At 58.6% G+C, this 22,753-nt stretch overlaps 3 protein-coding genes across 25 annotated transcripts in view; 1 reads left to right on the top strand and 2 right to left on the bottom strand.

Annotated features, from left to right (window-relative positions):
* MAPK8IP3 (mitogen-activated protein kinase 8 interacting protein 3) overlaps positions 1 to 19,934 on the top strand; it is a 52,982-nt gene extending 33,048 nt beyond the window's left edge. For 10 of the 19 annotated variants that reach the window (XM_028527842.2, XM_036021060.1, XM_028527826.2 and 7 more), the window contains 24 exons: positions 6,935 to 6,946; positions 7,862 to 7,879; positions 9,148 to 9,205; positions 9,511 to 9,663; positions 10,559 to 10,640; positions 11,872 to 12,002; positions 12,557 to 12,613; positions 12,695 to 12,865; positions 13,650 to 13,776; positions 13,939 to 14,034; positions 14,171 to 14,329; positions 15,021 to 15,186; positions 15,492 to 15,674; positions 15,765 to 15,954; positions 16,057 to 16,176; positions 16,252 to 16,332; positions 16,418 to 16,485; positions 16,604 to 16,752; positions 17,186 to 17,357; positions 17,444 to 17,557; positions 17,753 to 17,791; positions 17,945 to 18,124; positions 18,231 to 18,380; positions 18,456 to 19,934. In XM_028527842.2, coding sequence (XP_028383643.1) covers positions 6,935 to 6,946; positions 7,862 to 7,879; positions 9,148 to 9,205; positions 9,511 to 9,663; positions 10,559 to 10,640; positions 11,872 to 12,002; positions 12,557 to 12,613; positions 12,695 to 12,865; positions 13,650 to 13,776; positions 13,939 to 14,034; positions 14,171 to 14,329; positions 15,021 to 15,186; positions 15,492 to 15,674; positions 15,765 to 15,954; positions 16,057 to 16,176; positions 16,252 to 16,332; positions 16,418 to 16,485; positions 16,604 to 16,752; positions 17,186 to 17,357; positions 17,444 to 17,557; positions 17,753 to 17,791; positions 17,945 to 18,124; positions 18,231 to 18,380; positions 18,456 to 18,577 — 2,798 coding nt within the window. In that variant the 3' untranslated portion in view covers positions 18,578 to 19,934. The remainder of the gene's footprint in view (positions 1 to 6,934; positions 6,947 to 7,861; positions 7,880 to 9,147; positions 9,206 to 9,510; positions 9,664 to 10,558; positions 10,641 to 11,871; positions 12,003 to 12,556; positions 12,614 to 12,694; positions 12,866 to 13,649; positions 13,777 to 13,938; positions 14,035 to 14,170; positions 14,330 to 15,020; positions 15,187 to 15,491; positions 15,675 to 15,764; positions 15,955 to 16,056; positions 16,177 to 16,251; positions 16,333 to 16,417; positions 16,486 to 16,603; positions 16,753 to 17,185; positions 17,358 to 17,443; positions 17,558 to 17,752; positions 17,792 to 17,944; positions 18,125 to 18,230; positions 18,381 to 18,455) is intronic. The other 9 variants (XM_036021061.1, XM_028527869.2, XM_028527938.2 and 6 more) reach the window with 5 other exon arrangements.
* A 13-nt stretch (positions 19,935 to 19,947) lies between these two features.
* On the bottom strand, positions 19,948 to 21,157 carry NME3 (NME/NM23 nucleoside diphosphate kinase 3). 5 transcript variants are annotated; one of them, XM_028527969.2, is made up of 5 exons: positions 21,007 to 21,156; positions 20,796 to 20,926; positions 20,598 to 20,699; positions 20,402 to 20,514; positions 19,948 to 20,300 (listed from the first exon to the last, which is right to left on the bottom strand). In XM_028527969.2, exons 1-5 carry the CDS (start codon positions 21,050 to 21,052, stop codon positions 20,183 to 20,185), a joined length of 510 nt encoding a protein of 169 aa, XP_028383770.1. In that variant the 5' UTR covers positions 21,053 to 21,156; the 3' UTR covers positions 19,948 to 20,182. The 5 variants fall into 5 exon arrangements, with proteins under 5 accessions (XP_028383770.1, XP_035876973.1, XP_035876974.1 ...); XM_036021080.1 differs by having other exon boundaries at positions 20,598 to 20,926; positions 21,007 to 21,157; XM_036021081.1 differs by having other exon boundaries at positions 20,136 to 20,300; positions 20,402 to 20,527; positions 20,598 to 20,926; positions 21,007 to 21,157.
* Positions 21,158 to 21,419: 262 nt separating this feature from the next.
* MRPS34 (mitochondrial ribosomal protein S34) lies at positions 21,420 to 22,720 on the bottom strand. Its single transcript, XM_028514812.2, has 3 exons — positions 22,367 to 22,720; positions 22,171 to 22,213; positions 21,420 to 22,084 (listed from the first exon to the last, which is right to left on the bottom strand). The coding sequence occupies exons 1-3, from the start codon at positions 22,685 to 22,687 to the stop codon at positions 21,792 to 21,794; spliced, it is 657 nt and encodes a 218-aa protein (XP_028370613.1). The 5' UTR covers positions 22,688 to 22,720; the 3' UTR covers positions 21,420 to 21,791.
* Between the last annotated feature and the right edge of the window lie 33 nt (positions 22,721 to 22,753).

Raw genomic sequence — 22,753 nt, 5'->3', positions numbered from 1 at the left:
CCTGCCCTGACCTCATGTCATGTGTCCCTCCACCCCAACCCCAGAAGACCCCTAACCCCCACCATCTGTCCAGAGCCTGGGTCTTGAGAAGCAACCTTGTCCCCAAATCCATGCTGTCGGAAGAGCTCCAGGACCTCAGGGCCTGTAACTCAGTGCTTCCTCCCCATGTGACCCCCTGGTAAGGCGGGCTTCGGGCAGAGTCTGTCTGTTTCCCAGGAACCATGGCTCTCTCTGTCCCCTCCCTACACCCAGTTCCACTGACACGGCTCGCAGGGAAAGGGCTCTCTGTCCTCGTCACTTGAGGGGGAGCAGCCTCTGGTGCTGCGACCATTAGGCGCTCCCACCATCAGGTGCTCCCTCAGCTGTGCACACGGCAAGTTGGGGTGGAAACTACTTTACTCCCAGAATCTTTGGGGGCTGCCTCAGACCTTAGGATCTGTATTTTGTTTTCTGCCCAAGGAGACAGAGCTGTCTCACACTGAAGAGTTTTATTGCTAGTCTTTCTGTGGATGTCACTTCCCTGATGAACGCTGATGTCCCAAAATGCGACTGGGCTCCCACTCTCAGCACTTCCGTGTGATCAGCACTGTCCCAGAGACCCAGCCCGCCTCCCTGCTGCAGTGGCGGCCAGGGCTGGGCCTGCAGGGCAGGCTCCAGCAGTCCCGCAGTTGTCGAGTCCTTTGCCCTGGGCTGGGTAGCCTCCTGGTGGGCTTGGGGTAGGGGTGCCTGCCGAGAGCAAAGCATCTGGGATGTCAGCACCAGCGCGGCCTTGCGCCTGAAGTGGGAGTTTTTTCAGCCAGTTTTTAAAGTTTGGTGAACTGCACACAGCACTGGCCGTCTTGCCCGTTTCCGTGTGTGCAGGCCAGTGCTGTACATGACGTCCACACCTGGTGGTGAGGGGCTGAACGGGGAAAGGTCATTCCATCCAAGAGCAGGAGCAGTACGCCCGCTTCTGGCAGTATGCATTTTAATGAAATCTTTCTCGTGAGCATTGTACAAAAAAGTTACATTTAAAAATATGCAGAGACTATTTATATTCAGAAAAATCTAATTAGGGGCAATCACTTTTAATATTTTGATATTCTTCCACTCTACATAATTCAGATAATGTGGTACATATTATGTTTTAGGCATTTTTTAATTTTAGAAAAATGATACATGCATATTATAATACTCAAATAATATCAGAAATTGCCAAGAAGAGAGTAAAAGCCAGAGGACCCCCCCTCAGGGCCATGTGTTTTCCTGTCGCGGCGATGCCTTCCAGGCATTGTGGGTCACACGGGACGTGTCAGCTCACGCCTGTGCTCTTCTCTGGGTGACACTACCATTCCCCTGGCCCCTAATCTACACAGTTTAACTTTGTTTCCTTTGTGTGACTGTGAGTCATCTAATCAGTTCTCTTGGTTCTAATTTTTGCTGATCAAATAGTGCTTTTATGGAAATCTGTGGGTATGCCTCTATGCCCACATCTCTGGTGATTTCTGTAGGACAGATTTCTAGGCGTGGGAACCCCAAGGTGAACAGCACGGACTCTTGAGGACTGGCCACATGTTGCTTCCCTGGACGCTGCCTCCCTTGGGTTTGCACTCGCACCAGCAGGGGCGGGGCCTGGCTGTTACTTCAGGCAGGTGTGCTTGCGTGGGAAGGCCGCCTGTCAGCAGAGCGAGAAGGCACAGTGGTCGAGGCTGTTACGTAGTCACGCACACTGAGTCCCTGGGGCCGCACCTTTCTGCCCTGGCCGACCTAGGAGGCTACACCCCTACTACACCCCTGCAGGCCTGGTGAGCTGGTCCTGGGAGGGGGCCTCGCTGGTGAGAGGGTGCTGTGGGTGCTGAGAACTGACACAGCAGATCATGGTGTGCTCTTCAGCTTTTGGGGATTTTTAAAAGAGACTTTATTTATTTATTTTTAGAGAGAGGGCAAGAGGGGGAGGGAAACATTGGCCCACAACCCAGGCATGCGCCCTGACTGGGAATTGAACCCGTGGCCTTTTGGTTTGCAGGCTGGTGCTCAATCCATTGAGCCGCACCAGCCAGGGTGAGCTTTTTTTTTTTTTTTTTAAGATTTTATTTATTTATTTTTTTAGAGAGGGAAGGGTGGGAGAAAGAAAGAAAGAGAGAAACATCAATGTGTGGTTGCTGGAGGCCGTGGCCTGCAACCCAGGCATGTGCTCTGACTGGGAATCAAACCAGGGACCCTTTGGTTCACAGGCCTGTGCTCAATCCACTGAGCTACACTAGCCAGGTAGGGTGAGCTTTTAAGAATTTAATAAATACATGGAAGCCTCCACCCTAGAAAAGCACACAGGCAGGTGACATTTGCATCTCTGTGTCAGGGTCCGTAGGCCCAGCAAGGCGTTCCTGCTGCTGCCCAAGGAGCTCCAGAGGAGGTCTGAGGCTGCTGCTGGCCAGCCGGGGTGGGAAATGGAATGCAGGGTGAGGTGGAGTGGGAGCCCCCCACACCTGTACCTATCTCCAGAGTAACGCCAGCATTTTATGTTCACGGCCAGTGTTAATCCATTGTATTGCTCGCGTCCCCATTTTATAGATGAAGAAACTGAGGTTGGCGAGGGTGAGATAAAGTAGCAGGGCCACAGTCAAACCCAGGTCTGACCCAGAGTGGCAGCCCTGACTCTGATCACCCGCTGTGCTTTCTTTTTTAAAGAGCTTTGTTGAGATGGAGTTTCACACCATCGAATTCTCCCACTCAGTGTGTGCTTTATGGCTGTGAGCATATTCAGAGATGAACGTAACTGAGCATTTGACCTCCCGAAGGGAAATCCCTGCCCGTTGGCAGCCACTTCCCGCCCCTCCCCAGTCTGCAGCGCTCACTCTTCTACTCCCGTCTGTACTTTTGCCGAGTTCTGATGTTTCCTATCAGCGGCCTATCCTGTCTGGCTGGGTTCGTTCCTTGAGCATAATGCCTTCAAGGTCCATCCAGGCTACAGCAGGTACCAGAATTTCATTCCTTTTTATGGCTGAATAACGGTCAGTTGTCTGGATGGATCACACTTCCGTACCCATTCACCCACTGGTGGACATTCTGGCCATCCACTTTGCCTGTTGTGACCAGTGCTCCTGCCACACCTTCGGCCCCTCACACGAGCTAACCAGCCTCCTCACTACCCAGCGACTCCAGGCAGCCTGTCTGCCCGTCTGTCTGCTGCCCCCGGCTGCAGAGCTGCCCTCGCTGGTGGGCCTCTTCATGTGACTGTGTCCTCCCTCGTGTCCTGGAGCCCTAGGGGCTGTTGGATGCTCTAGCATGTGACCACGTCCTGTGGTCATCATCAACTACCGATTTAGGTGGCGTCACTCTGAACGTCGCTCTCATACAGAGCCTCCACAGATAATGATGGGAGGAAAAGCTGTGACCTAGAAAGTGCATGTTAGTGAACTTTACCTGGAGGCCACCTCGACTGAATTGGCAATTAAAGATGGGGTCACTAGCTCAGTCAGCTGTAGCAGGTTCCTGGGAGGGTATCGACGCCTCATCCGTCCACTGGCACAGGGAGCTCGTTCGGCAGGGTCTCTCCACGGGAAGGCGCACCAGCACGTTCAGTGGGTCTTTGTTCCGAGGGCCTGGAAGCCGAAGCCCTCTCTCACAGGGCGGAGGAGCGTGAGTGTTGTTGTGTGGCCAGCATTTCCTCTGTGATGCTTTTTTTTTGTAGGACAGTGGTCATCTCAGGCACCACTTAGCTCTGGTTGGAACGAGAGCTAAAAGTGGGCCCTGCCCTTGGGGAGACCTTCTGGTGCCTCTCCGGGGCCCTGAGCACAGGGAGTGCTGAGACTCGGGTGGCCTGGGGTAGCCAAGGAGGGTCGCGTGCTGCTGTGGTCGGCCGGGGAGCGCTGGCACGGGCGGCCTGCTCTGGGTCTGACCAGGCAGAGGGACGGGCTGGGTCTGCTCCGGTCCCTTCACCTGAGGGACCCCATCGACACCAGAGTGTGGCTCAGCCACAGTAAGTGTCAGTGACAGGAATTTTGGTCCCCCACCCCCGTATTTCTGAAGGCACCTGCTGTAGGAGTGAGCACCTGACTTGAGGTTCCTTTTGTGGCTGCTAATCTGGGGAGAGACTGGGGTGGTGGGTGGTCCTGTCAGTCTTGGTTTTGTGACAGTTTTCACAGTGGGAAGATCTTGTAATGTCAGGAACAGGTTAATGGTCTATTAAGCGATGAGATGTGTGGTCCTGGGGGCGGGTGGCATGGTGGACGACGGCATGCCCAAGCTCTAAGTGCTTGGACTGGCTGTTTCATACTGCCCTTGCCGGGGCTGTGAACCCCTTCAGCACATGAGGAAGAAGGACCCCCGGTGGTATATCTTAGTATACATCATTGAAACCACACACCACTGATTATGTGACACGCCATTATTTTAGAAATCCCCAAGAAAGAAAAACAATGCTGCCGATTAAACTATAACATGTCATTGATTATAAAACTCATTTATAATTTCAGAAATGTTACAATATGAAAATAGGCATCATGGACTTGACATAAGTGTGGAGTAAGGGAAGTTCATACCACTTAGCAGGGGGCTCCACAATGAGCCACACTAAGGAGATGGTGCCTGCATCTCACAGATGAGGAAGTGGAAGCGCAGAGAGACTGGGCACCTTGCCCGGCATCACTTGGTTAGAATCCGAAGTTCTATACGGCTGATGCGACTTCTGTTCTCTGCTGCACTCGAGTCCAGTAGCAGGTCCCAGCCACTTAGTAATGACACCTAAGAAACACCTATAAATAACCCTGAGAAATAGAAAAATCTTTGTAAAGAAAGTTTAAAAGTGTAAGTGAAGACCATGAAAAGACCTCATGTAAATGGAGAACCATGACACTCTTGAATCTAAAGATGAGCCTCATAAGGCTGCCGGGTGGCGTCACACACAGGTCGGCCCGCTGTTCATCTGTGAATTCATTCATACATGTACAAAGGCCCACACAGCTGGGTTTTTTCCTGGAACGTGATGAATTCTGAAGGTCATCGAGAAGAGTGAATGTGTGCAGAGTAGTCTGGAAAGTTTTGGGAAAGAACAAGGTCGCAGGACGGCCATCCAGGCTTCAAAACACTTTGTAAAGCTGCGGTGATGGAAGAGGTGGCTTCCAAACCAGCGGCGCTGCGTCCCCGGTGGGAGAGCCGAGCACAGGCCCACGGCCACGGGGAGTCATGTGTGATAGACACAGCGTTTCTAGTCGTCTGAGAGCAGGTGGGCTGTGGCTCTGAGTTAGCTGAACCACCACTTGGAGAAACGTGGAGTCTGACCCCACCCGCACAGCACACACGAAGGGGATGTGTAGGTGGGTTTAGGACCTAAACATAAAAACACGAGGACAGTACAGCTGGAGGAGGGTGCTGGCAAGTATTTTCATGATCTAGGTCTCTGTAGCCATGGCCATAGTGGGAAACACTGTTGGGCGTGACCACATGAAGGTTGAGAATGAGTGTTCATGAACTCCATCGTGAAAGTTAAAAGAAGGCGAGTACAATGAAAAATGGGAAGAGGGTAAAATAGGATATTCACAGAAGATGCCAGCAATCATGAAAAGGTGCTCCGTTTCAGGAATAATACAGAAATGAAAATTAAGAGAAAATAGAGATAACTTTTTTTTCCTCAGAAGACTGACGAAGACCGAGCAGGCTGTGTCCCCCCCCACGGGCGGCGCGGCCCTGGCGGTGCAGGCGAGGGGCCGCCAGCTCCCAGAGTGCAGACACCACCTCGCCCACACGGGAGGCTCTGCGTTGCAGTGTCGTGGGTGGCCATGCAAACCCACAAATGCCCTAAATGTCAGTGGGGTGAGTGCTGCAGTGAGGGAGGAGGCGCTCCTGCACGGGAACACGGCAGCATGGTGGCTGGTCACAGGTCTCTGACGTGCACAGTCCTGTGATGCGCTGCTAGGTGAAACGAAGGAAGTTGCCCAAAAGATGGATAGTATGGTTGTGATTTTGTTTTTTAAAAACTGGTGTTTATCTAGAAAGAGATCTGAGAGGAAGAATCTCGAGTGTTAACAGTGGTTGCCCTGGGAAGGAGAGGGGACAGAGGGCACTTTGAATTGGTGCACTTCTGTACCTGAATTCCTACAACGATTTATGTTATTTTGCCGTTTAAGTTAAGTGACTTCTTATACCATTTTCTTCATTCGGAACCAAGTGGAACAGTATTGTCTCATCAAATCTTCGGCTTTACAGCAGAGAGCGGTTTGGACCCACGTAAGGGTGGCACGTGCCAGCGTGTCCCGTCCCCGTCTCTGCTCTCTGACTCGGCGTTTCCCTCCCTACACAGTGGGCCCTGCGTGCTGGTCACCCCGCACCTGAGGGTGTGCCCTCGCCTGAGACCGGCCCCGGGGACCCTGCATGGCCAGGTGCCTATCTGCTGCTTGCTCACTCCCCGTTGCTCACTCCGAGGGGTGTCTTTGTGGTTGGACGCCTTTGGCACCTCAGCACACCCCACCCCTAGCAGCCAGACACATGCAGACCCAGCCACACTTCATGCACATGTGCACGGCCACTCGTGCCGCCACACAGCTCCCCACACAACCATGTACAGGCACCCGCACACCACCACACATGTACCTAGTGTGACAGGCCTCAACCGTTGGGTCTGCCTGGCCCTGCTGACAGATGGGTAATGGGTAATGGGATTAGCAGCCTGGGGCTACTCAGGTCCTCATGCTTGCCCCCGTGTTTTGGGCACTCTGGGCCCCTTGGAGACTGAGGGATATTCTGTGCTGGGCTCCTTTTTCCCTCAGGGTTTCTGCCCGCAGTGGGATTTGCCTACAGGCCTGGCAACGTGCTGGTATTCTTTCATGCATTTCAACGTGGAAATGGCTGATCATTGTTGCCTTTTCTTTACAAAAGTTTATTTTGTTGGTTCCAGTCACCAACTGACCTTTGTCACTTCCTCTCCCCTCCCTTTGTGCTTCGCTGGACACCGCCCCAGGGGAGTTCTCAGGTGTGTATCTGCCCTGCCTGTTTGTAGCCCCTCTCCCGAGGTACAGTCCAGGTGGAGTGGGGTGGTGCCCTGGGGACTCCCCCTGCTGCTGTCACACTCCAGTCCCTGCTGGCTGGGCAGCCTGTCTCTCCTGACTCTGTCCCAGGTCACTAAGGCACATGTGCTTTTGCTCACCAGCCTGCTGCTGCTCAGAAGCTTACTTTGGTTTGCTCCACTAGCCCACTGACAGTGACCTTGACGTCTGAGGGAGAAGCTGTGCCCTGACCCTGTCTTCTTGAAGGCTGAGCACCCCGCCCCAGTCACTTGTGAAGGTCTCACAGAGCTGTTGGAAGTGTAGGACAGTTACCTGGACAAGGCCCGCAGGCGCAGTTCTGTGCCGCCTCCCCTCTGCTGGGGGCACCCCAGAAGTCTGGGGTACCGTGAGGCCCCCGCCAAGTGCAGCTCAGGGGCCTCCTCCTCATGTGGCAGGTGGACTGAGACCCTGCTTTCTTGCTTTGCAGCAGGAGGCTCTGAGGCCCCAGCCTGAGTGCAGCCCTGCAGCATGTAAAGGCATGAGGGTCCTGGGCACAGCTCTCCCTCCCTGTAGAGACTTCTGTCAAGTGACCTTTTACCCCACCCCTCGCCACCCAGGTTGTGGTGTCGGGTCAGTGCAGTGCCCTGACCTTCTGTCTACTTCATGGGCAAGTGCTCTCGGCCCGGTGGTCTGGGCAACCTAAGGATAAACTTTCCAGAAGGAGTAGCTGGCCCCCTCCCATCCTGTTCCTGTATCTGCCTCCAACACAACAAGAAGCAGCCCTAAAATACTTCCACCTGCTGTCCGCACTGGCTTAATGCGCTTGTTTTCTCTCCCTCTTTCCTGATCCTTCCTCCCGCCCTGGTTGCCCATCTCCTGTGGGACCGGGACGGCTCCCATAGTGCGCGATGATTTTTTTGGTAAGGCCAAGGCCCCATTCCAGTATGTGTGTCTCCCGTTCTGGGCTTCCTTTGTGCACCCAACACCTTCTCATGCTCATGAGCCGTCTGTTTGTTCTGCATGGTGGGGCAGAGGTGGGGTCAGCAGGGACTTCCGGGGTGGGGGCGGGGGTGTGGGCCTCCGCCCTGCCGCTCAACAGCCCCCCTCAGAGCAGACCCTGGGGAGCCGATGAGGGGTGGCCCCAGCCTTTCTGGGCCCCCATAAGCTTAGGGCAGGCCAGCCCCTGGGGTGCTGCTGAGCTCTCTGAGGTGAGCCTGCCTGGTGCCTGCTGTTCCAGTGTGAGGGGTGGCAGGCCACATGGGAGGCAAGGACATGAGAATGGAGAGGCAGAGCCCCAAGTGGAGCACAGTGTGCGCCCATGTGTCTCGTTTCCCGGTCGCGTTAGACCATGGCGGGGAGTGAAACTGGGACAAACAGGCTTGGGTTTCAGGGCCATCCCAAAGGGTTAGATTCAGTACTGTGGGGGGGGGTTGTGATGTGCCTGTGGAGAGCTCGGTCTGTGGGGTCCCTGGTGGGGCCTGCTCACAGAGCAGCCAGGTCAGTCCCTCTGGGCATTGTCCTCCTCACTCCCCCTCTCTCTTTCATCCCCTGCTGACCCCACCACCCCGGGCTGGGCCCCGCCAGTCCTGCTGCCAGCGCCAGCAGAGGGCTGCGCGTGCCGTGGGGCCATCCCATCTTCTCTGCTAGGTGTCTCTGTCTGTGCTGTCTTCTCTGTTCCCGCCACCACAGCTCTAACCTCCATTCCCCTGGGGGCAGCTCTGTGGGGTGAAAGGGGTGATGCCGGGCGGGGGGGCCCAGAGATTGAAGTGGGTGCACAGACATAGCTCAGGGTCTGCTGGGGCTCACCCTGATGGTATACAGACTTCATGTCAGTAGAAAGCTGTAGGCACCCAGCCCCGAGGTCCAGGATGTGAGCCCAGGGCTGCTGTGTCCATCAAAGCAGTGGGGGCCTGCGCAGTGCCTCCCAGGGGCCATTCTGGGTGTCCTCCGGGGCTTGTGCTCAGCAGGGCCATCCCTGACTGCACTGCTGGTTGGAGCGCCCTCCTGACCAGCAGAGGGCTCTCCCGTTGTCACGGCGCCTCCCTCTGCAGGTCAAGCCTCTGTCCTGATGCTTCTCAGCCCTGCCAGCAGCGGGCTGCCCTGGGGGATGTTTGTTACTCTGAAGTAGGTGTGTTAGCATCAGCGGCTGGTTTTGCCAGGCACAGTACCTCTGCACCTTTTGTTTCAGGAATGGGCAAGGAAGTGGGGAATCTGCTGCTGGAGAACTCACAGCTTCTAGAAACCAAGTAAGAACGCCCTCCTCCAGTGCCTTGGTTGCTGAGATAGCTCCTACCAGGGCTTCCTTGTGACAACTGTGTCAGCCCAGAGGGCGGCCCCACAGGAGGACCTGGAGGCACACGGCTGAGCCCAACCCTCCTCGGGACAGTGGTCACCGCCTTTAACAGGGGCATGTGGTAACCACCTGTAGCCACATTCTGGACCAGGGTGTGCCTTCTCAGATATACAAGTGCAGGCAGACCCCTCTGCAACTCCCATCATATGATGTACATGCTGGTTCACATGAGGCTCTGGTCTTTCTGCCTCTTCAAAGAAATGCTCTGAACGTGGTGAAGAATGACCTCATCGCCAAAGTGGACCAGCTGTCAGGGGAGCAGGAGGTACTGAAGGGGGATTTAGAAGCTGCCAGGCAAGCCAAACTGAGGCTAGAGAGCCGCATCAAGGACCTGGAGGAGGAGCTGAGGAGGTGAGCAGCTCTGGGGGCGGGGCTCGCAGCAGGGACCTGGGCTGGAAGCATGGGGGTCAGAGGGAGATGCCCACCCAGCCTGCCTGGCCTCTGTTCCGTCCGTCTCTCTTCCGCCAGCTGCACCCCAGAGATCATCCCTTCCCAAAGCGGCTCACTTTGCATGTTTGCTTCAGCCTCCCAGTCCTCCTTCAGGTGCATCTCAGGTTCAACTCCACCCACCCGGCTCCTGAGTTGTCCGTCAGCCTATCCCTCTCATCTCCTTCCTTGTTGGAATCCCACAAAAGGGATGGTGGCCCTGTCTTTGGTGCCTTTTCCTGAGTGGCCGAACTGGGCCTTCCTGCTGCTCTCACACCATTACGCTCATTCATTCGGAGGAGGAAAGGGAGGGTTGAGGGCTGGCTGCCCTGTGCCCAGTGCTCCCCAGCCCTTGGTCTGCCAAGGTGCAGCCATGCAGCCCGTTTGGGAAGCTCTGGGGTCTCCTCCCCAGCAGTCTGCACTTCCTGATAGCATTTTTCTTTCAGCCTGATCCTTGCCTGTTCTCCCTGAGTGGTGATGGGAAAGGGGCGGTGTGAGAGGAGGGCCCCAGGCAGGTGGCGCCTGTGCGGGGTTTGTGAGAGCGGGAGCCAGATCTGCTCTGGGCTTCCCTGAAGCCCGCGCTGCCTGTGCCCTGAAGTATAGTGAGCTCTGCTGTTCCCATCAGCACTGGACTGCTCAGGGGAGGCCCTGTTCCTCGGCCGGAGCAGCTAGACAGCTGTGTGGGCTTCAGGGCACTGGCACGAATGCTTAGGGCGTAGAACCTGAGGGAAGAGTCCTGAGCACAGCTCAGAGGTGGGACAGTCTGTGGGCTGGTGCCCAGGGGGCCCTTACTCTACCTGGCTTCCTTCTTGTCCTGCAGAGTGAAGTCCGAGGCCATCATAGCTCGCCGTGAACCCAAAGAAGAGGGGGAGGATGTAAGCAGCTATCTCTGTACAGAATTGGTATATTCCACTATTAACATGTGGGGCATGGGGGGATGGCAGTGGGCGGGCTACCAGGGATGCATTCGTTCTTCTGGGCCTCTGGGCCCCTCACCCGACCTGAATGACAACCACACCTAGCAGCATCCTCCCCCGCCTCGGGGTGTCATGAAGTCAGAACAGTTCCTCCTCAGCCCCCAGTCCTAGTGGATGCATTTTGCACAGCCTCAAGCAGGGTTCCCCTGCCTACACAGTGCAGCCACTGCCCCCTACACTCCAATTTGCAGAGCAGGCTGCAGAAATAGTGCCCGTCACCACTGTCCCTAGTAGCTGAGGCACTGTGAGGCACTCAGCCTGCTCATCTGTCCCCACCTCCACTCTGAGGTGCATGGAATGTTCTGAGGAAAGCCGGCCCCTCTGCTATCTGTACTACCTGAAGGAGGCAGTCACAGGTCTTCGCCCCAGGTGAATTTTGGACCTAACCACTCATTAGCTGTTAATTTCCTAGTCATATGATGCTCGCATCAGGATGCAGCTCACAGAGCAGGCACTCAGGAAACAGTAGCTATTCCTGTGCAGCACTCCACTCCAATTGCTCTAGGAGAGAAACAAAGTTGCAGGTGAATCGTGGAGTTCCCCCAGGCCCCTCCCACATGGTGACAGAGCCGCCCATCTGTGGGGCCTGGGCTGCATGGGGCGGGGCCACATGGGGAGGGTGCATGTGCTCATTCACCTGGTACCTCCCTCCTGGGCCCCCTCGTCCCTGTGGCCACCGGGAACACGGCTTCACAGAGTAGACTTGGTCTTGCCACAGAAGTCGCTGATAGCAGACCCCTGGCAGATCCACCGGAACTTCCAGCGCTCAGCTTCCTTCTGCTCGCTGGACTGTCCTTCCGGAACCTCTTCCTGCAGTTTCACCTTGGGCCAGTCCTACCTGGTAGTTTCACTGGAGGCATGTGGGATTGCCACAGTGTCCAGGGGCTTATAGGAAAAGTCACTGTTGTGCCCTTCAAGTGTATCCTGTGACCTTCTGGAAAGAAGGTGGCACCATTGGCGGGTAGACTTCAGGGGCTACTGTCCCCCTGCCCACACCCTCCACACCCATTTGAATCTATGGGAAACCACACCCAGATTCACCCACACCCAAAGGCCAGCCCGAGAGGACTCTGGGTGTGACCTGGCCTCGGAGGGCACTGGACTGGCCTGCCGGCTGGTCCTTCACTGGCGGAATAGCAGAGCCTCTTCCCTGCAGGACAAGATCCCCATGGCGCAGCGCCGCCGCTTCACGCGGGTGGAGATGGCCCGCGTGCTTATGGAGCGCAACCAGTACAAGGAGCGGCTGATGGAGCTGCAGGAGGCCGTGCGGTGGACTGAGATGATCAGGTGGGTCCCCGGGGCTGCCCGCAGGGTCAGAGATGCGCTCCTGTCTCCACATGTGAGGCGAGGTCACCGTAAGAGGTCCTGGCAGTAGGCGTGAGGCTGATCTCTGCCCCATGCACCTCCTTCTTTTCTGGGAGGATTGGAAAGGTGAGGGAATCTCAGGTGGGAGCCTGCAGGGGCCAGGAGAGACAGGCATCAACTGCAGCCCTGGCCTGGCCGGGAAATGGCAACTGGACCAGAGCTGGGCAGGCGCCGCTTGGGCTGGTATGTCAGGGCCCCTCTGGGGAGTTCTACCCAGGGCTCCCTTGACTCTGTTGCTCTGTTCCCAGGGTGTCCAGGGTGAGGGTCTTCTGTTCTGTGAGGGAGGCAAGAGGGAACCTAGGAAGAGTGGGGCCTAGTCACATTGGGTGGGGCCAGGCCTGGCCAAGGCGGTTGGGCTGGGCAGTGGGTGGGAGAGTGAAGTACGCGGGGCAGAGTAAAGTGGGCAGTGAGGTGAGGTGTGGGTGGCAGGCTGGGCAGTGGCTTAATTGGGCTCCTTCTCTGCCCCTCCCTTGTAGAGCATCCCGAGAGCACCCATCTGTCCAGGAGAAGAAGAAGTCCACCATCTGGCAGTTGTGAGTCGGGGTGCTGGGCTGAGGAGGCGGCAGGGAAGCTAACCCCAGGCCCACTCCTCACCTTCCATTCCTCTGCGACAGCTTCAGCCGCCTCTTCAGCTCCTCGTCCAGCCCCCCTCCAGCCAAGCGGTCCTACCCCTCGGTGAACATCCATTACAAGTCGCCCACTACAGCTGGCTTCAGTCAGCGCCGGAGCCATGCCCTGTGCCAGATCTCGGCGGGCAGCCGGCCCCTGGAGTTCTTCCCGGATGAGTGAGTGTCCCACCCTTCCCCTGCACCTCCCTCCTGGCCGGCACTGGGGAGGCCGCGTGGCCCAGGGGCCCCAAAGCAGGAACTGCCTCACCTCCATGCTCTGGGCTGTGCGTGGAGTGCATGGCGGAAGGACACTGGCTGAGGCGTCAAGGACCATGACCTCTGTGACCACACTTTGCGCCCCTCTGCCCCCTAGTGGGAGCACTGGCTGTCCCTTTGCACTCGCCCCAGTCTCTGCCTCTGTCTCAGTCCCAGTGCGCTGCGCCCTTTCTCGCGGATCTCACTGCAGCAAGCCGATCCTGCACACCTGGGCTTCGCAAGGGTTCTTGGAGCTGACAGGAAGTTGTCCTGCAGGGCTGGGTTTCTTCCTCATTGTAATTTGTTTTTTCCATTATTTTGAAACCAAGAAATCCAGGGCTCCAGGGCAGAACGGGGGAATTCTGTGCCTTGTCAGAGCTGTAGAAGTTTCCCTGACACGCCCAGGGGGATGGGGGTGCTGCACTGTAGGTCTCTGTCAGCTGTCCCTTAGTGACAGGGACAGCAAAACGGGAACCTGAATGATGACACGTGCTGGGTATGGTCTCCAAGTCCAGTGCTGGGAGAGCCACCTCCCATTTGATTGGCAGCCCAACTGGGCAGTAAGAGCCCTACCTCCGTGGCTGGGAAAAGACAGACAAGTTCAGATGGGAGAGTTCCAGGGGCATCGTGTGCTCCCTGCAGAGCAGGCCTGTGGGCCTGTGGGCCACCAAAGACTGAGAAGTACCCCATCCTTCCTCTCGCCCAGCGACTGCACCTCCTCTGCCAGGCGGGAGCAGAAGCGTGAGCAGTACCGCCAGGTGCGCGAGCACGTGCGCAACGACGACGGGCGGCTGCAGGCCTGCGGTTGGAGCCTGCCGGCCAAGTACAAGCAGGTGCTGCGGGGCACAATACGCATGCGCAGGGTGGGGTGGGGGCACAGGGAGGATCCACAACGTCAGCCCCAATTCTGGAGGGATGAGTAGCCGAACCACTGACCACGCATCTGAGCCACCCCAGGCCTCGTGCCCACATCGCCTCTCTGCCTGTGGTTGCAGCTGAGTCCCAATGGCGGCCAGGAGGACACGCGGATGAAGAACGTGCCCGTCCCTGTGTACTGCCGCCCTCTGGTGGAGAAAGATCCGACCATGAAGGTGAGCCCTGGTGGGACAGGGCAGTGGGTGAGGCAGGGAGAGGTTCCCATCCGGAAGCTGGGTCCAGGAAGGTTTGGGTCGGCAGGGAAGGCTCTGTCACACATTTGCCGCAGCCCTAGTGTCCCTGTTCTCTCAGCTGTGGTGTGCCGCGGGTGTCAACTTGAGTGGGTGGAAACCCAGCGAGGACCACACTGGGAATGGAGTCAAGCTGGAGCCAGGCTCTGACCCTTTGACCTGCAACCAGGAAGTGGAAGGAGAGGCCAAGAGCAACCATACATCCCCCGAGAAGAAGAAGGTCAGAGTGGCAGGAGCAAGCAGTGCTGCCTCTGCCTGGGCCATCTAGTCTGTGTCTGCTCTCGTTTGCATGCTTAGCCTGTGCTCAGCCCCAGAATCTGGGTGGGCAGTGACAGAAACAGAGGGGAGTTAGGGACAGTGCTCCAACACTAGGCTCATCTGAAGTTCCCTTCCCCTCCTTAGGGCAGGCCTGGGGCTGAGCTGCCTCTGGTTCTAGCCCAGCACCCAGGACCTATGGGCTATGGTGGGTGGGGAAGATCAGAGACGTCAAGGCCCAGCAGGCAGTAGGGCTGAAAGGGTCAGGTGCCCTGGGACCTTCTGTCCTTGCAAGGAGCAAATTTCACTGCCTGCAGAGGAGCTGTGGAAGGAACTAAACAAGGAGGGTGGCAGAAAAGGCTTCACACTTGGAGTCCAAGGCTTCATTGTATGTTGTGGCTTGATTTGGGAGCCAGTGACTTAGGGCTTGGAGCTCATGGTCTCTTCCTGTGGAGGTGAGACCGCCTGCACCAGCAATCTGGATACAAAGTGCAGTTCTGAGCTCTTGCCATCTGGGTTTCGGGACAGGACAGCCACGTCCCCTAAGGCCATGGGCAAGGCTAGATCCTGAAGATTCCAAGAGGTTCCCAGGACCCCGTGTGGGTGCTGGAGGTGCCCACCCTTGGGGACCAGCCTGGTCTCCTGTGCTCTGACAGGCAAAGGAGCTCCCTGAGACAGACGCCACCTCCAGCCGGGTATGGATCCTCACCAGCACCCTGACCACCAGCAAAGTGGTGATCATTGATGCCAACCAGCCGGGCACCGTCGTGGATCAGTTCACCGTTTGCAATGCCCATGTCCTGTGCATCTCCAGCATCCCCGGTGAGTGCTGCCCCACACCAGAGCCAGTGCTCAGGAGGGCGGGGTTCTCGCTGCTCAGAGGACACGCAGGATGTCAAGTAAGGAGACTTGCGGAGCAGCACCTGCCTTCTGTGACACACAGGAGCTGCTGGGGGAGTGGCCAAGGAGGGCCTCGCTGTGGTCTCGTCCTGCTTAGTCTTAAAGATGCAGGAGAAGATGCAGTGTGGTGCTCACCTGATTAGAAGTAGATGGGACAGCCTCAGCAGGGGCCCCCATTTCCTCCCTTGCACCCCTCGGGGACATGAGCTCTGGGCGTGGTCTTGCAGCGGCCAGCGACAGCGACTACCCTCCAGGGGAGATCTTCCTGGACAGCGACGTGAACCCTGAAGACTCTGGTGCAGACGGAGTGCTGGCCGGCATCACCCTGGTGGGCTGTGCCACCCGTTGCAATGTGCCACGGAGCAACTGCTCCTCCCGAGGGGACACCCCAGTGCTGGACAAGGGCCAGGGTGAGTCTTGGGTCTGAGCCCCGGAGCAGCCTTCTTTCTGCTCCCTCGTTCCTCCGCCTGCCCAGCCAAGCTTACCACTTGCTTCCACAGGGGAGGTGGCTACTGTCGCCAATGGGAAGGTCAACCCATCTCAGTCCACGGAGGAGGCCACAGAGGCCACAGAGGTCCCCGACTCTGGGCCCAGTGAGGCAGAGGCAGCTGCGGTGCGGCCTGGGCCCCTCACAGAACACGTCTTCACTGACCCAGCCCCTGCCCCACCCCCGAGTGCACAGCCCGGCAGGTGGGCTCTTCCAGGCGGGCAGAAACAGGGGAGGGAAAGGCTGGTGGAGGTGGCAGGGATGGGCCTCCATGGGCTGCCTTGGAGCCATCATCCTTCCTGCAGTGAAAATGGGCCAGAGGCCAACCTGAGTGGTGTGCAGCCCGAGCAGGAGCCCAGTGGAGACCCCAAGGGGGCCAGCAGCAGTGCCTTGCCCACCATGTGGCTGGGAGCCCAGAATGGCTGGTAGGTGGGGCTCTGGGGGCAGGGTGGGGGAGGGCCCCTGGGGCGAGCCCCCGCCTACACCGCCTCCCCCCACAGGCTGTACGTGCACTCGGCCGTGTCCAACTGGAAGACGTGTCTGCACTCCATCAAGCTGAAGGACTCGGTGTTGAGCCTGGTGTATGTGACCCCTAGCCAAGGGCTGGCATTGGGAGGGGGTCTTGGATGGCCCAGTCTGAGCCTGGCTCACCACCTTCCCCTCCAGGCATGTGAAAGGACGAGTGCTGGTGGCGCTGGCAGACGGGACTCTAGCCATCTTCCACCGAGGAGAAGGTGAGGCCCGGCAGCCGTGGGCAGGTGGGCGACACCTGATGGTCCCGGCAGCGTATGAACCGCCGCCCCCAATGTGGGACCTGGCCAGGCCCAAGCAGGTATGGTGGACTCTCTGCAGATGGCCAGTGGGACCTGAGCAACTATCACCTCATGGACCTGGGCCACCCACACCACTCCATCCGCTGCATGGCAGTCGTGTACGACCGAGTCTGGTGCGGCTACAAGAACAAGGTGCACGTCATCCAGCCCAAGACCATGCAGATAGAGGCAAGTGTCAGCGGCAGGGGCTGCGGGGAGGGAAAAGGGCTCTTGCTGCCAGCATTTCTCCCGACACACCTAATAGATGTTGCAGTCAAAGGGACTGCACTCAGGGAAGTGACTTATTTGTCCAAGGTCACGGGCAGGCAGAAGGCAGCTGGGTTGTGAACGCCAAACTGGAGCCCACCTGCTGCTTCACTCTGAAACAAGTCAGGTTGACACCTGCATGGGATCCACGCACCTGTCCTCAGCTACCTGGATGCAGGCTCACGGTGTGGCGTGGTTGGCTGGGGCCCTCCTAGGAGCCTAGCCCTGTGGGAGCCAATCAAGCACTAGAGCAAAGGTTGCATTGAGCTGGGTGGACATCAGGATGAAGCCTTGGCTGTGGTGGGTTCAGCTCCCCTTCCTCTGCCACCATTGATGGGCTGCCGTGACCTTGCAGAAATCATTTGATGCCCACCCACGGCGGGAGAGCCAGGTGAGGCAGCTGGCGTGGATCGGCGATGGGGTGTGGGTGTCCATCCGCTTGGATTCCACGCTGCGGCTGTACCACGCTCACACCCACCAGCACCTGCAGGACGTGGACATCGAGCCCTATGTCAGCAAGATGCTGGGTGAGGCTGTGTTGGGCTGGGCCTAGTGGGGCAGAGAGGAGGGCCCGGAGGCGGTGCTGACCCTGCCTCCTCCTCCCTCACCCCAGGCACAGGCAAGCTGGGCTTCTCTTTCGTGCGCATCACGGCCTTGCTCATTGCGGGAAACCGGCTCTGGGTGGGCACCGGCAATGGAGTCGTCATCTCCATCCCTCTGACGGAGAGTGAGTAACCCCAGACGCCTGCTCAGGTGGTGATGGCAGCTGCTAAACCACACGTAGCGGCATCCTGGGGTGGGCGTGCTCTGCCAGGCCACACGGGACACTGGGCTGCGAGGTGGCCACAGCCACCCTCAGCCTGCCCCTCCTGTGACCGGTTCTTTCCTCTCCGCTCCGTGCTGTGCCTCTCCCCTCCCCCAGCTGTGGTCCTGCACCGAGGACAACTCCTGGGGCTCCGAGGTAAGTCCAGAGGCCTGCCTCCTGCTCTCAGAAAGAAGCCCCTCTACCCCAGATGCCCTGGGGGCCCTGGTGCTCCCCTACCCTCTGCCCTCACCTGCTGGAGATCTCCCAGTCACTGGGCTCGGCCCCTCCAGGCACTCTCTCTGTTTCCAGCCAACAAGACATCCCCTACGTCTGGGGAGGGTGCCCGCCCGGGGGGCGTCATCCACGTGTATGGCGACGACAGCACCGACAAATCGGCCAGCAGTTTCATCCCTTACTGCTCCATGGCCCAGGCCCAGCTCTGCTTCCACGGGCACCGGGATGCCGTCAAGTTCTTTGTTTCTGTGCCAGGTGAGTGGCTTGACCCCACTCCCTGCCAGGCAGCACCTATGGCTTCTCTTTGGGAGCCTTCGTGGGTACTCTGGCACCCGACTAAGTTCCCTGTACCCCATGACAGGGAACGTGTTGGCCACTCTCAATGGCAGCGTGCTGGACAGCCCATCTGAAAGCCCTGGGCCTGCCGCCCCCGCCTCAGATGCCGAAGGCCAGAAGCTGAAGAACGTGCTGGTGCTGAGCGGGGGGGAGGGCTACATTGACTTCCGCATCGGTGAGTGGGTGCTGCCTTCAGGCCCCAGGGGCTCCCAGGGAGGGACTGCCCCTCACAGCCATCTGCTCCCTCCAGGCGACGGAGAAGATGACGAGACGGAGGAGAGCGTGGCAGACGTGAGCCAGGTGAAGCCCATGCTGTCCAAGGCCGAGCGCAGCCACATCATCGTGTGGCAGGTGTCCTACTCCCCTGAGTGAGGCACAGCCTGTACCGCCCCTGCCTAACATCACCCTGTACATACGCTACGCCCTGCTCACCTGCCACGACTGCCCCATGGGGCAGCCCACCGGCCCCTCTCTAACCTCTCAACCTGCAGCTTTCACCTTAGGTCCGGCCTGGGAGCTGACAGGGGCAGCAAGCAGCAAAGCAGGTCTGGCTCAGGGTGGGGATGTGGGTGGGAGGGGCAGCTTCTGGGAATACCCTTTTCCCAGCAGTTCCTGGCCCGGGGTCCAGAATTCCAGAATAAGCAGCCCCCAGGTAGCTCTCAACTGCATCCTGGGCTCCCCATTCTCATCACTCACTCCCAGGACACCCAGGATAGGAAGCAGGGATTTCAGTCTGCCAAATACTTGGGGCCCACTTGCCTTTGCCTGCTGTCCATGAGGGTGGGGGTCTGACCCTAAGGGACCCAACCCAACCACTAGCCTGCCCTGGATTCCCCCCCAGCCCCATCCCTGCCAACCTAGGAATTGGCACGAAAGCATGCATCCAGGCTCCCTGGGGCAGCTGTTTGAGAAGACAGATGCCATCATCCTGCTCAAGCCCCCTGATTGTCCTGTGTGGCAGGCTCTCGGAGCCCTCATTGACTCATGTCCCCTCTCCCTGTCCCGGGCAAGCAAGCCCTGCAGTCCTGCTTCTCCTGGAATCCTCTAGGGTGGAATTTCTCAGTCTGTCAGGGCAGGCCTAGGCCTCAGCATAAAGGTGGGGCCATTGGGATGCAGGCTCAGCCTCAGGGTGATGGGGGAAGATATGGGATCCAGGGCCTGCCTACCAAGCAGTCTCCAAGGAGCCCAGTTCCCAAGACATGCTAAAGTGCCTCGGGCTGGTGGTGTGGCCTTCTCCCTCATGGGCAACTGACAAGCTGGCGGCAGAGGCCCTAAGGGCTAAGGACAGGGACCACCTCCCCAGCTCTAGGAGCATGTGTTTGCCTGCTTTGAGGGGTACTGCCCTGGACTGCTGCCTCTCCACCTGCTCAGGCCTTACTCCTGCTCCAAAAGGCACTGATGAGGGCAGCCCTGGGCCCTGCTGCCCACCCACCTCCCACCAGAGAAGCACAGATCTTGGGCAGCCATCCCATGGCCCAGCCAGACACTGCTGCAGTCACATGCAGCTGCAGGAATCTCCCCACTGCCCTGCCACTCTCCACTGTGATGTACGTCAGGTCCCTTGTCTGTTCCCACAGGGCCATGAATGACTGGGGGGTTATGCAGGTGGGTGCAGCTGGGGGAAGGGGCTGGGTGACTTTTCTCAGGCTTTGGCCCTGCAAGCAAACCTATGTATCTGCTCTGTATGTAATAAATGTCTTATCACAGTACCTCTGTGTCCCTGGACCCAAACCAATATCAGCTCTAGATTTTCTTCAGTTTATTATAAAAAGAAACACTGGACCAAGCTGAGTGCCAGGGTCCCCATCCTGGTGCATTTCCAGGCATGCTGGGCTTGGGGAGACCCACCTCCCCTGTTGGAGATCCTAGAGGAGCACTGTGAACCCCCAACTTATAGCAGCAGGTCTATCCCAAGAGGCCCTGGGCACCTGGGGTTGGGTTGTCTCTCGCCTGAGGAGGACCAGCCCCGCTGCCCCATTACTCATACAGCCAGTGCTCGGTGCTGTCCTCCCAGCAGAGGAGCTCGTTAGGGTGGAACCAGAGTGCGATCTCACGGCGGGCGCTCTCCACGGAGTCACTGCCATGAATCACGTTCCTGGGAGGGAAAAGCGCCAGTGAGCGCCCGAAGGACTTCCACGAAGCCCAGCTGGGGTGTTCAGGGCTGGGGATAAGAATGTCCCTGGGGGCCGGCCTTACTTGCCGACCTCGATACAGAAATCTCCGCGGACAGTGCCGGGCAGGGCGTTCGCTGGATCTGTGGCCCCGATTAGCGCCCGAGAGGTGCTCACAACGTCCAGCCCCTGCCACACCTATGGACAAGATCAGTGGAGAGGTGTCGGTGGAGCGGGGTCCAGGGCGCCGTCCAGCGCGCATCCCCACCTCCTGCACTCACCATGGCCACTACCGGCCCTGAGCCCATGTACTTGACGAGGCGGTTGTAGAAGGGGCGCTCGCGCAGCTCGGCGTAGTGCTCTCGCAGCAGCTCCTCCGAGGCCTGGAGAGGGAGGGGGTCCGCTCCGAGGCACCGCCCTCTCCCGCGCCCACCTGTCCCGCCCTGCACCCTCCTTCGAACCCCCGCCTCCGAGTTCACCTGCACCAGCTTCAGAGCCACCAGCTTGAAGCCCTTCCTCTCGAAGCGCCGCACAATCTCGCCTACGAGCCTCCGCTGCACGCCGTCGGGCTTCACGGCCAGGAAGGTGCGCTCATGCACACCGGAGTAGGCTGCGGGACGGTGAAGTGGCACGTCCGGCTGCAGCCCCTGCCCACACAGCTTAGTCCCAGTACCCGGCCGCACTGCTTACCCGCTGGGAAGAGGTTAGCGAAGATGGTCAGCACCAAACAGATCATGATGGCGGCAGCGGCTGGAGCTAAGCGCAGGCTGGGCGGGGGAGGGGTGGAGGCGGGGCCTACGCTTAAAGGGGCCGCAGTCCAACCCCCCCCCCGCCCCCTCGTGCCGGCCTTCGGGAGTGGATGCTGGGAGAACGCAGGCGAGATAGTGAACCCTGGCTATCCTCCACGCCCACCCCAGGACCCCAGAGGTTTCGGGGCCCAGAGGTTTCCGTGCGACGACCACATCTGTGCCACCCCCAATCCGCTCTCATCTCTCCATCCATCAGGCCAGCTATACTACGATGTCAATTTTTTCTCTCCCCACACTCTTGCAGCCCATCAGCCACGGTCTCCCAACCCAAATTGGAAGAAACCACAACCCGGGGCTGTTTCATTTGCCTTTATTCGCGTTCAAGCTTTGGTTCTGGTTGAGGCAACGCTTTGATAAGGAAGGGAAGCCAACCTGGAAGTGACAGGTGCCAGCCCTGGGGCTCCACAACCCTAGCACAGCTTTCAGCTTTCCCCCAGCAGCTGCCTCCTGTGGGCCTCCCCGTTGGGCAACGGGGTCAGAGGAGAGACACAGGTGCAGGGTCTGGCGCCAACCTTTGTTCAGTGCAGTCTCAGAACGAGTCACGGAGGTCGGATAAGATAATCAGCACCCGGGGAACGGATTCAGGTGTAACCCAAGGATATTTTGTTTCATCAGAATGGTGCTCACTGCCTTACACTCTTCAGGCAGCCTGCCGGTCCTGGAATTTTAGACTGGAGTGCCCTTAGCCTTATTCTTTGTCTCTTGTTTCGCAGGGTAGTCCCAGGGATCAGTGCGTATTCTCCCCAGATTCAGCATGGGCTCCTCGGTGCTGTTGTCCCCATTTTTCTGTCGCTCTGCTAGAATCATGGCCCGGAGCAGTGGAGGGTAGGGCACAGAGGGCTGAGTGTCCTCTGGCCCGGAAGTGAAAGCGGTGAAGGCCTCCTCCTCGTGCCTGGGCACCAGCCGCCAGTCGTGGTACATGACCTGTTCGATCTCCCGGGGCTCGTCTTCCGTCTTTCCTGAGGAAAGAAGGACGGGGTTTATTGCACATACTCGTGGCACACTCTGTTGCCAACAGCCATCCCACCCATCTCGGACTCCTTACCTTTGAAGGTCAGGATGCCCCAGGCCTTACCGTGGTCCAAGTTCTGCAAAGCAAATAGGGAGGGGATAAGCTCACAAAGCTTTCCTTCCCCCAGAGATCAGGACGCAGGAGAACCCGTCCCACAAAGCCGCAAGTAGAGTGAGCAGTGCAGCCCCGCGTTGCTCGGGAGTCGGGACGCAATGAGTGGCGCACGAACCTGCGCCGTGTAGTCCGGCCGAACACGCGTGAGGCGCCAGTAGCACGGTTGGTCATGCCGCCACAGCCAGGACTTGCGCGTGACTAGACGGCCCAGGCCGAAGGACGGGAGGCGGCCAAGCAGCTGCAGCAGGCGGCTCTCGCGCTGCACGTCGGCCCAGGCCCGCACCGGCAGCCGGCGGCCCGAGTGCGGCCGCGTCAGCGTCTCGTAGTCTAGGGAATAGCGCTGTGAGTCCCGCGGCCTGTCCCGCTGCTCGCGGAAGGCCCGCACCCTACGGGCCAGCTCCGCGATTAGCCGCGGCCGCACTTTCTTGCGCGCCATGGTCTGTCCGTGCGTCCGTGCTCCACCTGGAAGCCGTCGGCACTCTTTGCCAGGCCCGCCCGCTGC

The sequence above is a fragment of the Phyllostomus discolor genome, chromosome 3 (genome assembly GCF_004126475.2).
Source record: "Phyllostomus discolor isolate MPI-MPIP mPhyDis1 chromosome 3, mPhyDis1.pri.v3, whole genome shotgun sequence".
NCBI classification, from domain to species: domain Eukaryota; kingdom Metazoa; phylum Chordata; class Mammalia; order Chiroptera; family Phyllostomidae; genus Phyllostomus; species Phyllostomus discolor.
This window is presented reverse-complemented; position numbering and strand designations above follow the sequence as displayed.

Excerpts from the sequence above, each read along its gene's own strand:
- NME3 (XM_036021080.1), bottom strand. The coding sequence starts at position 21,052 with ATGATCTGTTTGGTGCTGACCATCTTCGCTAACCTCTTCCCAGCGG. Across the intron at positions 20,515-20,597 it reads CAGGGCCGGTAGTGGCCATG|GTGTGGCAGGGGCTGGACGT; the intron begins GTGAGTGCAGGA and ends TCTTGTCCATAG. Across the intron at positions 20,301-20,401 it reads TTCTGTATCGAGGTCGGCAA|GAACGTGATTCATGGCAGTG; the intron begins GTAAGGCCGGCC and ends TTTCCCTCCCAG.
- MRPS34 (XM_028514812.2), bottom strand. The coding sequence starts at position 22,687 with ATGGCGCGCAAGAAAGTGCGGCCGCGGCTAATCGCGGAGCTGGCCCGT. Across the intron at positions 22,214-22,366 it reads GGCCGGACTACACGGCGCAG|AACTTGGACCACGGTAAGGC; the intron begins GTTCGTGCGCCA and ends TTTGCTTTGCAG. Across the intron at positions 22,085-22,170 it reads GGGCATCCTGACCTTCAAAG|GAAAGACGGAAGACGAGCCC; the intron begins GTAAGGAGTCCG and ends TTCTTTCCTCAG.